The sequence below is a fragment of the Atractosteus spatula genome, chromosome 3, assembly GCF_055471065.1.
Source record: "Atractosteus spatula isolate fAtrSpa1 chromosome 3, fAtrSpa1.hap1, whole genome shotgun sequence".
Classification (NCBI taxonomy): Eukaryota; Metazoa; Chordata; class Actinopteri; order Semionotiformes; family Lepisosteidae; genus Atractosteus; species Atractosteus spatula.
This window is the reverse complement of record NC_142708.1, coordinates 65,706,767-65,721,232: the sequence shown is the minus strand read 5'-3', so window position 1 is coordinate 65,721,232 and position 14,466 is coordinate 65,706,767. Positions and strand designations below refer to the sequence as shown.

Sequence of the window (14,466 nt, the reverse complement as noted above, 5' to 3'; positions counted from 1 at the left end):
TGTCATAGAACACCCTGGCATTGTGGTGACGTGCTGGAACGTCTTCTCTGATTCTTACACAAGATGAATAAACCCACTTCACTTGAGAACATTTGACAATATATTTCTTTGAAAGTGCTCAATTTATTTTTGAATAATGCAGTACACAGAACCAGTCGTTACGAACAGTAGATGCTGTATGCTTTCTTTCATGCAACAGTTATGTTTACATCTTTTTGTCATCAATACAGATTTTAATTGATCTCATTCTTGATGCGTGAGATAAGCTGAAGACCCTGGTCATTAAGCATTAACTGACTAATTCAAGAATTATTTTAAACTCTGATTTTTGCCCAAAACATGGTGACTTTTACTTGTTGCTTTTCTTCATATTAGCTTCTGCATAACTTTTAACTTAAATATCTACAAACTATCAGTAAAAAGTAATATTGCAACATTACACTTCCTAGCAGTCCACGAAGACCTCAGTGACTGATAGTCACCCATCTCATTGATCTGAGTCATCACAGCAAGGTTGAATGTGCTTTTAGATCAGTGACATCCAATCCTGGTCCTGGAGGACTACCGTCTCTGTAGGTTTTGTAGATCTCTTCAAAGCGCTTAAATACTAGGAGAAGGCATTAAAATAGTTCCGGCAAGCCAACAATGAGCTGGTTTAAGCTGTTAAGAGTTAAAATGGGTGAAAACCTGCAGACACTGCTGGAAGTGTAGCACGTCCGATGAGAGAATAAGATGAGAATCCCTAGACTTCCCCGGAGTAAGTCACGTCTCTTGTGATGGGCTGATCAGATGTTTAGAGATAAAGGAAAATGTATTCTGAAACTTTTCTAGAAAGAAAGAGGATTGGGGATAGAGGAACCACATCCTTATTTATGTGGCTGATACTGAATCTGAAGGAACTTTCAATAAATAAACGGAAATGTCAGATACTGTACATCGCCTTGCAAAAGTATTCAGAATCTTAGACAGATTTCACGTTTCGTTGCTTTGAAGTTTGCAGTCATGGCCTTCTGAAGTAGCAAGTGATATTTATACATGCATAACCTACTGCAAACATCCTACGCAAGAACAAACATAATTAAATATTCTTTAAAAAATAGAGATGACATGATTATGTGATTATTCAAACCATTTGTTGTGGCAAACCTAAATAAATTTTGGAGGGCAAAGTCACCTTAATGATCCACCCATTTAATTGACTGGCCTCTGTCTGTGTTGTTAACAAGTGTATTTATTCCAAGATCAAGTGAACCTCTTTCAGTCAAGTATTGAATGTCAAGCCAGGATTCAAACTGCATTCAAAACAACTCAAGAGTTAAAGTTGTACCTAGCTGTAGCTGGCTGTTCCCTTGCTAAACAAGCAGGAAACTGGTAAGGGATGCAACTGTGGGTCCAATGGTGACTTTGAAACACATTTACTGTAAGTGGCACTAAAAACATTTGACAAAAGGTTTTGTTGTCACACATGACAAAAATGGAGCATGAAAAGCATTATATAAGATCACTTTAGGGGCCATATACAATTTCTTGTATTAGGAATTTGTCTATTTGCATACTCCAACTTGCTCTCCACAAGACACACAGACAGGGAGAGAAGTTTGAGGTCAGCCATTTATACAGCACCTCTGGAGCAATTGGGGTTAAGGGTCTTGCTCAGGGACCCAAAGGAGTAGGATTCCTCTGCCAACAACAGGATATGAACCAGCAACCTTCTAGCCACAGGCACAGATCCTTAGCCACAGAGCTACCATTACTTCAAGATGCCCATACTGAATGTGTCACTCCATCACCATCTCTACGATGAAGCATGGTGATCACAGCACTATGATATAATGCTATTTCTCACCAGCAGAGACTGAGAATCCTGACAACACTGGTGGGAACATAGAACACAGCAAATTGCTGTCAAATGTTAATGTAAATCAACTTAAAACCTCAAGTTGGGACAAAAATTAAACTTTCAGCAGGACAATGACCCAAAGCACAGGGCTAATGCTACACTGGAGTGGCTTAAGAATAAAGTGAATGTCCATGAATGGCCTGGTCAAAGTCCAGCCTTGAATCCTACGGAGAATCTGTGGAACGACATGAAAACTGCTCTCTGTAAGCCTTCTCTAAAAGGTCTTGCGGCTGTAATAGCTGCCAAAAGCAATTCCACCAAATATTGAGTTCACGGGTCTGAATATTTATACAATTGATGTTTCATTTGTTTCTGTTATTTACTGTAACTTATATTACCCTTAGAGGTCTTCAGTTTTTTTAAGTTTTTTTAAAAAATATGCATAATTCTGTAATTTCTCAAAATGAGTCATCATAGCAAGGATCTGAATACATTTGCAAGGCGGCGTATTTACGGTGAGGAATTAGTAACCGAGAGAGCAAGACAGGCCCTCTTACTCGTGTGATAATACAGGCAGTGTAGGCCAGGTGTTTGGAGATGCCTGAGAGACAGTGGACTGAATCCTGGGTCCAACACAGCAGTGCGGTCCGGTGTATAACATCTGGGGTCAGTGTGGGAAATCTTGAGTTGCGTCAGGTGTAGCATGATGAGTTTGCTATGGAGCGTCCAGCGCGTAGCTGGTCCAGCAGGCCTTGAGACATGGACACTGCATTCCTGGATGCAAATGTCTTGGCCAGAGTGGGGCTCATGGGAGACGGGATGTATTCTGTGCATGTTGTGCCGCCTAAGCCCGGGGCACACTCAACAGTGTAAGAGAAGTACAGAGTGCCGTGGTTGAGGGTGCACATGTCTGAGCGGGAGCCTTTTTGAAGTTTTATAGAGCACTTCCCGAGAAGATCATTCCACCACTTGTACCACATTTTATCTTCATCCCACACTTCAATGTTTACTGTGGAATCCAGGGTCAGCTTGACAGTCCCAAAATAAAGGCTCTCTTGCCAGACAGGGTTGTTCTGGTCATAAATCACTTTGGTCTGCGGGTTTGTATTCTTATAAGAGAGCTTGACGTAGGCGTCCGTCTGGCTTAAATGATCCCCCCACAGCCCAGTAGCCTTCTCTACTTTAACCGTGAGCTTGGCCAAGCCTCGCTCCATGGGGCAGCACTTGCTGTTGACTTCGCTGTTGGCCTCGCACACACAGTTGCAGGAATCCCTCATGCTGGGCGTGGAGCCCGAGGCGCACTTGCTGGAACAGTTCTTGTACAGGGCTTGCTCCAGGATGTATTCCTCTATGGCTTTCTTCAGGTTTGGCTTTTTTGAGCCTTGTTTCAGGTGGACCAGGTTATGCATGGGTTCCAAGGAGTAGGAGACAATGTCTGGGTTGATCTTCAGGCTCGTCACCCAGTCTTGAAATGCTTTGGGGTCTGAATCTCCAGAAAAGAGGATGTCCACCCCTTCTACCTGCCCGCCTGTTACCTCTGACAGCCTCTCGCTAAACGTGCTGTGGAAGCTCTCTTTAGTTCCTCGTGTCTTCAGGTCATTCTTGCAGTGATGATATTCTGTTTTCACAGAGGCACGTTGTCCGGCGGTAAGCGAGGCTTCCACATCTAGGCAGTCCTTCACCTCAGTTTCGGAAAATCCATCCAAGGCCATCTCGCAGCTTTTAACAGATGTTGTCGTTCTGACTTTCCCTCCCAGCTTCACTCTCCTGATGAAATGGGTGCCGTAGGTGTCAATCAGCTTGCGGTACTGCGCCTTTGTGTTGTGGTTATACACTTTAGGGAGTCGCTTCAGGGAACCGAAAAATTCTTTGGAAAGCTGAGGGTAATCTACCACTCTGTAACTGAAAAGATAAGATAAGAGATAAGACTTTATTAATCCCGAAGGGAAATTGAGGTGTTACAGCAGCCCAGTACAAGAAAAACAGGACAGACATCGAACAAGACAGACATCGAGATAGGCTAAAATTAAAAATAAACCACAACATTAGAGTAATTAAATATGTATATAAAATACAATATAAAATAAATAGAGTTGGCAAAATAGATATGTGCAAAATATGCTAATAGTCACTGCAAAACAATAAAAGATGTGCAAAATGTGCATAGGTATGTACAAATTGAAAATACCACAGTAAAAACAGTATATCAATGCAATGTCCAAAATTACATGAGAGCAACATTCTGTCCATAGATGAGCAGATGAAGGGCTAACAGTCCTAGCCTAGGCCACTGTTATACAGCCTGACAGCCGCTGGGAGGAAGGACCTGCGGAAACGTTCCTTGAACACCGTAGCTGGAGCAGTCTGTTACTGAAAGTGCTCCGCTGTCTAATAACAGTCCCATGTAGTGGATGAGAGGAGTTGTTGATGATGGCTGTGAGCTTGGCTAGCAGTCTCCTCTCCGCCACCACCTTCAAGGGGTCAAGGCTCAGCCCCAACACAGTGCCAACCTTCTTGATGAGTTTATTGAGCCTATTTACATGTCTTGCCATGATGCTGCTGCCCCAGCGCACAACAGCGTAGACGATGGCTGCTGCCACCACTGATTCATAAAATATGTATACACCAAAGGACCCAAGCCTTCTAAGAAAATAGAGTCTGCTCTGATCTTTTAGCCCAACACTTTGCTCCGGATCTACAGCCTCTACTCTGTTGTATTAGTTCTCTGGGGATCTCCAGTCGCTCACCCGAGAACACTGCCAACTTCCGTTACATGAAGAGCTGGCCTCTGGTATAAACGAAAGAGCCCGGCTTGCCCATTGTACAGTACATGCTGGTTCAAAAAGTTGCTCATAAAAAGACCGTCATAAAAAAAAATAACCCAATGAAAGTAAACAGTATTTAAACTAAATACTAGAACCTAATATAATACTATAGTAGAAAACAAAAAGACATAACAATCACAAAATAACCGGAGCTGCTGCAGCAGGCTGCCGCATGCACGGCGCCATCTTGTAAAAGATGAAGCAAGAAAAAAGAAAATGACTTCTTTAATTTCTTACAAAGGCACATCGAACACCCAGCTTATATATTTCTGAATCAAAGTGAAACTTATATTCCTATATTCCATTTCCTATTTTTCCTGCATATTTTGATGTTGCCTACTCTTCTTGTTTCATCTCACAGCAATGTCTCTGAGGCTTCCCTACGCCTCTAATGGTCCCCACACCTACTGTATAATGGTTTGACCTACTGCGAACTCCACTGTGGCCTCTAGAGCAGTGGTTCTCAAAGTTCTCTATGGTCCACGGACCACTTACACCAAGTCAAAGATGCGGTGGACCACCTACTGTATGCCTATGTCCACTTCTTACCCAGTACAAATCATCACCTATTAATGTACTAAAAATAACTAATATAGAAATAAATTTAATGAAAAGTATTAATATTTTTACAGACAAAGCTGCATATTTTGCATATTTTATTATTTAAACAAGTTAATGTGAAGAATGGAGCTGCTTTTGTTGAGCAATCAGAGAAGTGATATCTGGATCCAAGCTGGACAACTTTAGTCTCATGTCTGGCTCCACGTTCAGCTGATATCTCTTCTTTGTTTTCAGTCCAACAAGTGTCTAAAATCCAAGCTCACAATTGTAGGTTGTTGGGAACAGAAATAAATGCTTCAGCGCTATGTCACTAAGTCCAGCATACTTGGATCGTACATGGAGCAGAAAACCGATCATTTGTATCTTAAATGAAAGTAAATTTAAGGTTTTAAACTAACGTTTTACCATATTTAAGACCCAATTGGTTATTTCACAAGGCAAAGCGGGATAAAACATAAGCAAACAGACAACAGTGTATTACAAAGAAAAAAACAAAAAGGGAACCTCGTTAGAGCAGATCAGGACACAACTCCAGGACAGTGAGATACAAATAAAGAAGAGAGAGGCACAAAAGAGCCAGGTGAGAGAAGTTTGGCGAGCTTGTCAGCGCAACAGAAGGAAAAAGCACAGGTTATCTGCATCGATTGTGAAGCACTTTCCAAAAATGACATTCACAAGACTGGGCTACTTTAGTCTTTTTAAAACAAGGAATATGGACATGCTGTTTTAATAAATGTTGATCAAATGAATGTTCGAATACTGTTCGGTGTAATTTCTAAAGGAGCAGGATCGGACCGGCTTCGGGTCAGTACTTGTATCATTTTAAATCAGGTTGGGCGGGTGCGGGTAAAAAAAAAGCCGACCCGTGTATCACTAACCACAGTAGACTGCTGCAGGGCGGCAGGGACATCACCGCCAAACTGACGGTCTCGTTTTCAGTGTGTGACATCGTTTCATTCGTGGTGCAGAAAAGAAAAACACTGAAGCGATAGGCGCTGTTGGGGAGAATGAAGAGGCGAGGTGGTCCGCCATAACTCAAGCTTCATTAAAACACCAAGGCAACAGAAGGGTATAGTCAAGAAGAATGAATGGAAACTTTGCCCTTTCGGCAGACCCTCAGGCCAGCCAAGCCTACCTGGCTGGTGCCGCCCCATTACTGACACACACAGTCCCCTTAACGGCTCGTGAAACCCCGATACCTAGAATCAACACACAAGTCCCTCCTTCTACTTTTTACAGCTTGCAGTTCTTAACAGTGCTGCTATGGGGAGTCCCTTCATAGCGGACGCTACAATATTCTTTCCTCTGACTTAAACAACGTAGACTTCCTTTAAGAAAAATGATTAGTTCAGCCCGTGATACACCTAGCGCACGCTCCTGGACCACCAGTGGTCTGCGGACCACACTTTGAGAACCAGCGCTCTAGAGGGGTGAGCCCAATTGCAAAGACATAGGGGCCTTTATATCACTTTCCTTCCCCTACAGCACAATCCTGCTAAAATAAGTTCCTGTGTCCGGGGCTGTGGGGAGGTGGGGGGTTTGGTACTATTTGAGGGAACCAACTAGTGTTTGAAGTCCCTTTGTTTCTTTGGTGTCCTCAGCCTCTCACAGTGAAATAAAATTAAAACAGTTGGCAAATTTCAAGATCTTTAGCCTGTCAGGTTCATTTAAACCTGAAAATACATCTGATTACTCATCTGGACAGATTCCAGAATGGCAAGATCTGCCTTACAATGTGGTGACCTAAACCATACACTTTAATCTCAACTGAGTCATAAGACACTAGCACACTAATTTTAATTGCTGGGCTATATTTTCTGTGTTTTTATGGGTGTTTTTATGGGAAACCCTCCTTTGAATGTGTAAGTAAGACAACTCATCAGAGCGGTTTTGCACATTGATTTCTTTGCTCATTGTTTCCGTTCGTTTTTTTTATTACATGCTACTGTGAAACACAGACATTGCCTCTGTGTATTAAATACAGTGACTCAACTCGAACCCGAGGCTTCCCTGCTGCACTCATCTACATTAACGGAAATAAACAGGACCAAGCCTTCCTTGTCATGGATTCAGTGTCTGATGACAAGGCACATTTCTGCCATTAGTGATTACCGCTGAAAATCACATGTGCATGGCTAATGATAACAGTCAGGAGCTTACTCTTGTAATTATTCTCTGGAAGGACCATCTCCATTTAACCCATATGTTTTCTAAGCACTTCTTCCAATTCAGGGTTGGGGGGGAGCCAGAGTCTATCCCAGCAGGCAACGGGCACAGGCAGGATATGCCTTGGATGGGACGCCCGTGCATAACCAACACACAGACACAGATACAGACACGCACACCCTCACACCGAGGTCAGTTTACCCAGAAACCAATTAGTCTACCACTACTTTGCACTGTGGGAGGAAACCCACATGAACACAGGGAGAACATGCCAACTCCACACAGGTAGCACCCCAAATATCTTTAGAAGAGCCCATTTCTGAACCTTAAAATTGTATATTAAGATGAAGCGAGAGCTGACCTCGAAAATGACGGACGCTGCTTATTACCTGTAAAATACACACTCCACTTCGTGGGTGAGGAAGGTGTACTTGTCTGATTTGGACTTCTCCATGGTGTACTTTGCAGCTGTGGAGTGGGTGCCACCAATCATGAGCGAACCTCCCGGCTTAGTGCCGAACGAGAGATCCAAATCGGCTTTCCAGTTGTTCTCCACCGCCGAAAGGCTGCTGTTGACGAAGGATTCGCTGGAGTCGTACATCTTGCTGGTCACCTGCATCTTGCAGTGAGGAAGAGTGCGCCAGTCCACCACGGCCAAGGGAAGCTTCTGGGCCTTGTTCTCCAAGTAGGAGTTGGGGCAAAGAGTGCAGGTCTTGTCCTTCTTCCTCCAGCTGTTGACGTTGATGACGTAGGCCCCCTTCCGCTCCATCTTGACGATGTCGAACCCTTCCCCTGCGAAGTTGTACCCGGGCACATAATCAGCTTCTTTGCATTCATTGATGGTGCCAGTGGTGCAGGCTTTAATGACTGTGGGGGAGAGCAGGAGATGTAGAGTCCCGAGGACACAAACAAGCCCCTTCATCTCAGAAGGAAAACCTGGCCTGGAGCTGCAGAAAGAAGATATTGTCTGTAAGTTTCCTCTGCTTGTCACTTCTCAACACCAACCTCCCTTTCAGCGTGATTGGGCTTTTCCAATATTTGATGTGCTGGAAAAGCTGACATCAAGGATTTCAAAACACAAAGACTGGAAAGATGTTTTTAAACAATGCTCTTTCTTTTTAAACAATTATATCACTTAAATTTTTGATAATTGTTAATTATTAGTACAATGTTGCTCCCATTGTGCAGGAGAACATCAATTTAAGTGTTTAATTTTTCTCCATTTCTCTTTCAAAATATTTAGACAATGTGGGCAGGTTAAACTGAATCATGCATGACAATAAGATGGAATTTGTACCAAAACAAATTAAGGACAAGAAAAGATTTTATCATATTGAAGAAAACGGAATCTTAGGAGCTGTTTTTTGCGATCAAACTTCCTATTTTGATTCCCACAGACCTGCAAAAAGGCGGCAGTGGTCAGCACTGTTGTCTCACAGTGCTGGAGCCCCGATTTCAATTCTGGACCTTTCCTCTCACGATAGAAAAAACATAAGTAACTCTGCCTCGTATGATAATTAAAGTACTAATTCATTGGTTTTAAAGTAATATAACTAACATCGATCAACTAAAAGAAACAACAGTAATCACAAACGTATAGAAATCAGTTAAATTAAACAACATGAATCCCTCCTCTGTGGCCAGCAGGTTCCTACACTTTCTCTCTCTGCTTCGTGATCATCACACTCCACTGTGATGAAACGGACAATAAAACTGGCAGTGAGCCTGTAAGCTCCTCTCCAGGCTGTGATTCCCCACACTGCTGACACGGAACCTGGAGCGTCTGTTACCCTGTGAACACAAGACCTCGCTGAGATGCGGAGGCAGGGACTTGGGCAAACGGCAGAGAGAGGCTAATTTACTGGCAAGATTTGTCTCACCATCCTAGTCTATTGCTCCGGTAATTTGAAAGTTTAACAACCTTCAGCTTGGTTTCACCACACTCTGCTATTTTTTCACCCAAAACCAAACCACAAAAAAGCAAATTAGCGAATGTTAAATTTGCAGATGTCGCGAACCTACTGTCTTACATTTGGGTTTTTTTCTCTTTAATTTTTGCTGAAATTTACTGTGACGTATCTGACGTATTTATCGTATTCAGATTGAGCATTCATATTTCCAATAAAATATTACATTTTAATAGCTGTTTTCGCAGCATGAGTCACCACAGGAAGGATCTGAGTCCTTTTGCCACTCTCTGTATGTTTCCATCAGTATAAGAAACCAGCCCCGTTCGTTCTGACCTTTGAAAGATAGATCGCACTCCCCCTGTGATGTTGCTTTCGTTGTTGTGGGCAGAGAGTGAGTGGTAGATGGCTAATGATTTCTTATTAATCTCCTGGTCTGGTGATTTGCCACCTGGTTGTTGAGTTATTACCATAGTAGGACATCTTTCAAACAGGTCTCCACCTATTCAATCCTCCTACTCGAAGAGGGGTTTAGAGTATGTGGTCAGTTCCCTCTCGCCCCTAGCTCTCTTTTTTCTAAGCCTGACTAAAACAGTCTGTACTGAATCTGAATCGAGTTGTCATAAAAATGCCAATGACTATATCTATATATTGTATCTATATATCTCTATATTGTACAGTAGGTATCCTTCTAGCATATAGCATTATTAAACTCCAAGCTTAAGACTATTTACTAGCGTAGCTTTTCAAAAGTTTTAATAAATGGAATGGTGGGTTATATGGATGGTGGGATATTTGCTTGTGCTTGTTTTTTAAATCTCCAAATAGCATGTCAGCAGCCTCAGCAAACGCTTTTTTAAATTACTTCTCGATCCCTGAATGACTTTTTGTGTTGAGCCAGGACGTGGCTCACACGGAACGATGCGATAATTGCCGCTTTCCCTCTTGTATTAGGCCTCGTGAAAACCGACTGCTGCTAGTTCAGATTTTAATTTTTCCACTTTTCGTTTCCGTAACTCACTTTTACCACATCATACGTTTTGTGTGCCGTTTTGAAATGTTCTATATTTCTCTTTTACGCGTAGACGCTAGCATTGCAGATTTGAATGCGAAAGTACAAAAACAAATCATGCTCCTATTCCTTGTGGTAACGTTAAGTTTTCGGTCTCTTTGCTTCATCATTTTCGCTCAAACACTACAACTATCAAACAGGCAATCAAACTGTTGGTGAATTTGTCACGGCCAGTCTGTTTCGCTCCACTATGCACTGTAGCGAATGTGGGGTTCGTGCGGCAATAACCAAGAGAACGTTCTTGGATAGCACATACAACACTCTCTATTTACGGAGCTCCTGTAGCCTTTTTTTTAGTGTCAGCCAGCACTCAGGGAAGAGACTTTCACAACCCATTCGACAAGGGTTAAACACACACAAAAGTAAATAGTCAAATAGCCCATTTACAGTATTTTTTGCCAAACATTCTTGCGATCGATCGACTGGTTGCTCATCCCTGATCTAAATATTTCTTTCAGGTGAGTGTGATTGTGTAAAAACGGAAAAGCTAACACTACTGTAGCTACCCATAATAACCTTAGGAGCTGTTTGGAATTGTTGTACAAGAAGCCTGGGGTTCTGGGATAGTACTTTTAGGGGCTATATTGGTGGAAAGCAATATGAACAGAATCCAATCCAGACACCAAGAGATGATGTAGAAGAAGGAAAATCTGGTGAAATAAGAGAATTTGGGAAGTCAAGTTGAAAGTCATGGAGAGAGGCTCAGTAGAGATGACTGGAGGAACTGAAGAATTTGTCATTTGTCTGAGCAGAGAATCATTGTGTTCTGATTCTAAACTCCCTGAAGTAGCTTATCAGAGATTTCATAAAAGCACTCTTTTAGAGATCCACACTGTCATTAACATTTCAAGGCTAAGATGACTGGACCTGGAATTAGGACATTTTCCTGTGGCTACACTTAAAAACCAATAAAACAATCTGATTACACTGTGTCCACAAAGTCCTAGTATACTGTAGCAACGATTTTCTTGCATGGACTTAGAAATGTGTTTATATATATTTCACCTAAATATCAGCCAGGCAAATGGAGAAATGCTCAATTTAAAAATGGAAGGAAACATGTTGTTCGGAATGCTTTTTATATGTGAAATACTTGATACTGATTTTTTTTATAAAAAAGCTAAAATGAGTGAATTTTTCGTTCACCTTTCCATTTATCAAACATTCGGTTGAATTTGAAAAAAAACATAGCCGATCTTAAAATTGTTTCCCTACCCGGTGTTTCCATATTCTGAATATTTAACACATAACGTTCATATGAGGATTCAGGGGACAGCGTGAATCATCAAAATTATTTTTTTCTTCTAAATGATCCATGTTCACAAACAGTGGTTTTCTGTAACATCTATCAATTTTCTAGTCACTTCTTCCAATCCTGGATTGCTGGGGAGCTAGAGTCTACCCCGGCAAGCGATGGGTACAAGGCAGGATACACCTGGATGGGATGCCAGCCCATCGCAGAGCACACACAGGCACAAACACACCCTCACAGCAGGGCTGATTTGCAGTATCTTTGGACTGCGGGAGGAAACCAGGGCACCTGGAGGAAAAACCACTTGAACACGGGGAGAACATGCAAACTCCACAAAGACAGCACTCCAGGTCTGAAATTGACACCAGAGCCCCAGTGCTACTAAGCAGCAATGCTATGCCGCTATATTTTGTAACAGTATAATTCGAAACCTGCATCAGAGTTGTAAATGTACACAGAGGCTGTGTGAGTAACACTGATATATTCTTAATGTCAACTTTACCTCCAAATACAGACCGGGACCCTGAATGCATATTCTTATTTTTTTAGCTTGAAACTTTTTTACCGTATCTAACGTACATTCTCTTTAAAATGACAGGAGACCAAAAGAAAGTTTGCTTTCAACTCTACATCTACATGGATTATTACTTGTATCAATCAAGATCAGAATTACAAAATAAATTGCCTTTTTAATCTGACAGGTATTCTTACACCGTTCTAGAATTTCCTCAGAGACACATAATAGAAGAATCCCATAAAATGTGACATCATCTAAAAGTAATCTCCATTCCAAAAAAAATCTGAAGAAAAAAAAAGAATATCAGGAAACACATGTTCCTCTTTCTCCATCTCCATCACTATAAGGGCAGATTTATACTTCAGCAGAGGAAGGTATAGGTTTGTACTTAAATAATTTGACTGTTGTTTCACCCTATAAAGATCCTTTACTCTCTGTTTAGTTCTTGTAACCAAATCTCACTTCTCTAAGTTCTATGAGACAGTTTTTCTTTCTTTCTTGCATTTTTTCTGCAGTTTAAGAAAACCAATCACTGCTTACTATTGCATATTTTTCCAATTCAGATACAGCTCATTCTTCGGCTTTCCTTTGACAGCCATATGACCTCTGACACTTGCAGAGTTCTGTTTCGGCACATACATTTTTTGCTGCCCCTGATACTACCTTTACATTCATGGATATGTCATGTCATGTCCAGTATTTCAGAAAAAGAGGATTTTGAGACCAGATGTATACATCACAGAGAGGGGCACCCAACAGAGCTAAACAGTCACTCTCTCTATGAACACCTGCAGGACTCTGTCCACAAAGGTTCTGTGAAAATTGCCTGAAACTCCATGGAAAAGCTGGACAAGAAGACTTGAATCCAGACTCAGAGTAAAGAGATACAAGACGTATTAATTACAGTACATTCCCTGCATGATGATGTCTATTTTGTATTAATAAATGGAATTTGTGTTGATTCTGACCTGGATTGCAATTCTCTGCCTCGCTGAGTACACGTAAGAGGACATTTATACTTAATCGTCATTTTTCCTTCAGAAATCTCTAACTTCTCTTACCTGACTTCTTTCCTTTGAGATGTTCGAGAAACTCTGACGCAGACAGAGAAGTGAGAAGGTCTTCCGTTTGACAAGTACTGACGCCGTTTAAGACATCAGGGTGCCTGCAGTAGCTCAGCATTAGTCACATCTTCCTGTGTGACTGTGGTAAACCTCAACTACATATCATTTGTTTTATGATTTAAAAGTTATGTTTAGGACTTGTTTGTTACTGTGTATTGGGTAATAGAATACCCATAGTTCATGGCATAACCCAACAGTCTGTAGATTCTGTGTCTCTGTGCCCTTTCTAACCCAAGTGCAGACAATTATACTTCTCAGTGGTCCAGCAGTGGGTGTAAAGTCTACCTACACGGGTCAACAAAGGAGAGACACTGAAAATCTCTACCTCTCAGACACAGAATATAAAAGGAAGTAACAAGCAAAGATTTTATAGTTTTCAGCCAGGTGAGTGAGATCCGGGAAGGGACTGCGTTGACGGGGAACAAGATGATTTCTGGACAAGAAAGCGATTGAGCAGGACAGAAAATGAACCCTAAGGAATTCACATGCATGACAAAGAGGAAACCTGTGTCACAGAGCAGCCAGCCAGTGTGCAGAGAACCGAAAGGGAAAATAGATGCAAGAGCTTCTCGTGGCTAACCTGGGAAATGACTCAGCCACGGCCCCTCAGTCGATCTGACATGTTCAGCCATGTACAAAATGAGAAAAGGATACACCTCCATCAGCTCGAGGTTTTCCTTGCGTTGTTTTTCTGCTTTTATCGAATGTCAGACTTGTATTGTGTGAACAAGTAATATTAACCATTTTTCCAAAATGTTTATCCCCATGATCATTATTAACAACTACTCCATTTTACAGGGCGATCCCTCCATCGGTACCCTTTTTTCTGACCGCCCAATCATCTCATACCGCCGACCACCCAATCTACGTAAACTTCTGATTCACAGCTCCCTTGACCGCACTCGGCAATCATCCCCACCAGGCACCTTCCCCTGCAACAGAACTCGCTGCGTCACCTGCAAATACATATCTAACAACAGGCTCATTCAGGACCCCTCAGGTCAATTCCAGATCACTCATCGACATCCTGTACCTCCAGCAACCTCATTTACTGTATCTCCTGCAGAAAATGCCCAGCTATCTATGTTGGGGAAACCAGAAGGAGACTAGGGGACTGCTTCAGAGGACATGTTAGGGCTGTGAAGATTAAAGATTTTTCCAAGCCCACAGTTTCTCATTTCACCTTAGACGGCCGTGATCAC

At 42.0% G+C, this 14,466-nt stretch overlaps 1 protein-coding gene across 1 annotated transcript; it reads right to left on the bottom strand.

Moving 5' to 3' along the window:
* Positions 1-130: 130 nt before the first annotated feature.
* Positions 131-13,246, bottom strand: LOC148838254 (perforin-1-like). The gene is made up of 3 exons (XM_088909822.1): positions 13,202-13,246; positions 7,782-8,339; positions 131-3,742 (listed from the first exon to the last, which is right to left on the bottom strand). The coding sequence occupies exons 2-3, from the start codon at positions 8,312-8,314 to the stop codon at positions 2,533-2,535; spliced, it is 1,743 nt and encodes a 580-aa protein (XP_088765948.1). The 5' UTR covers positions 8,315-8,339; positions 13,202-13,246; the 3' UTR covers positions 131-2,532.
* Positions 13,247-14,466: the final 1,220 nt, after the last annotated feature.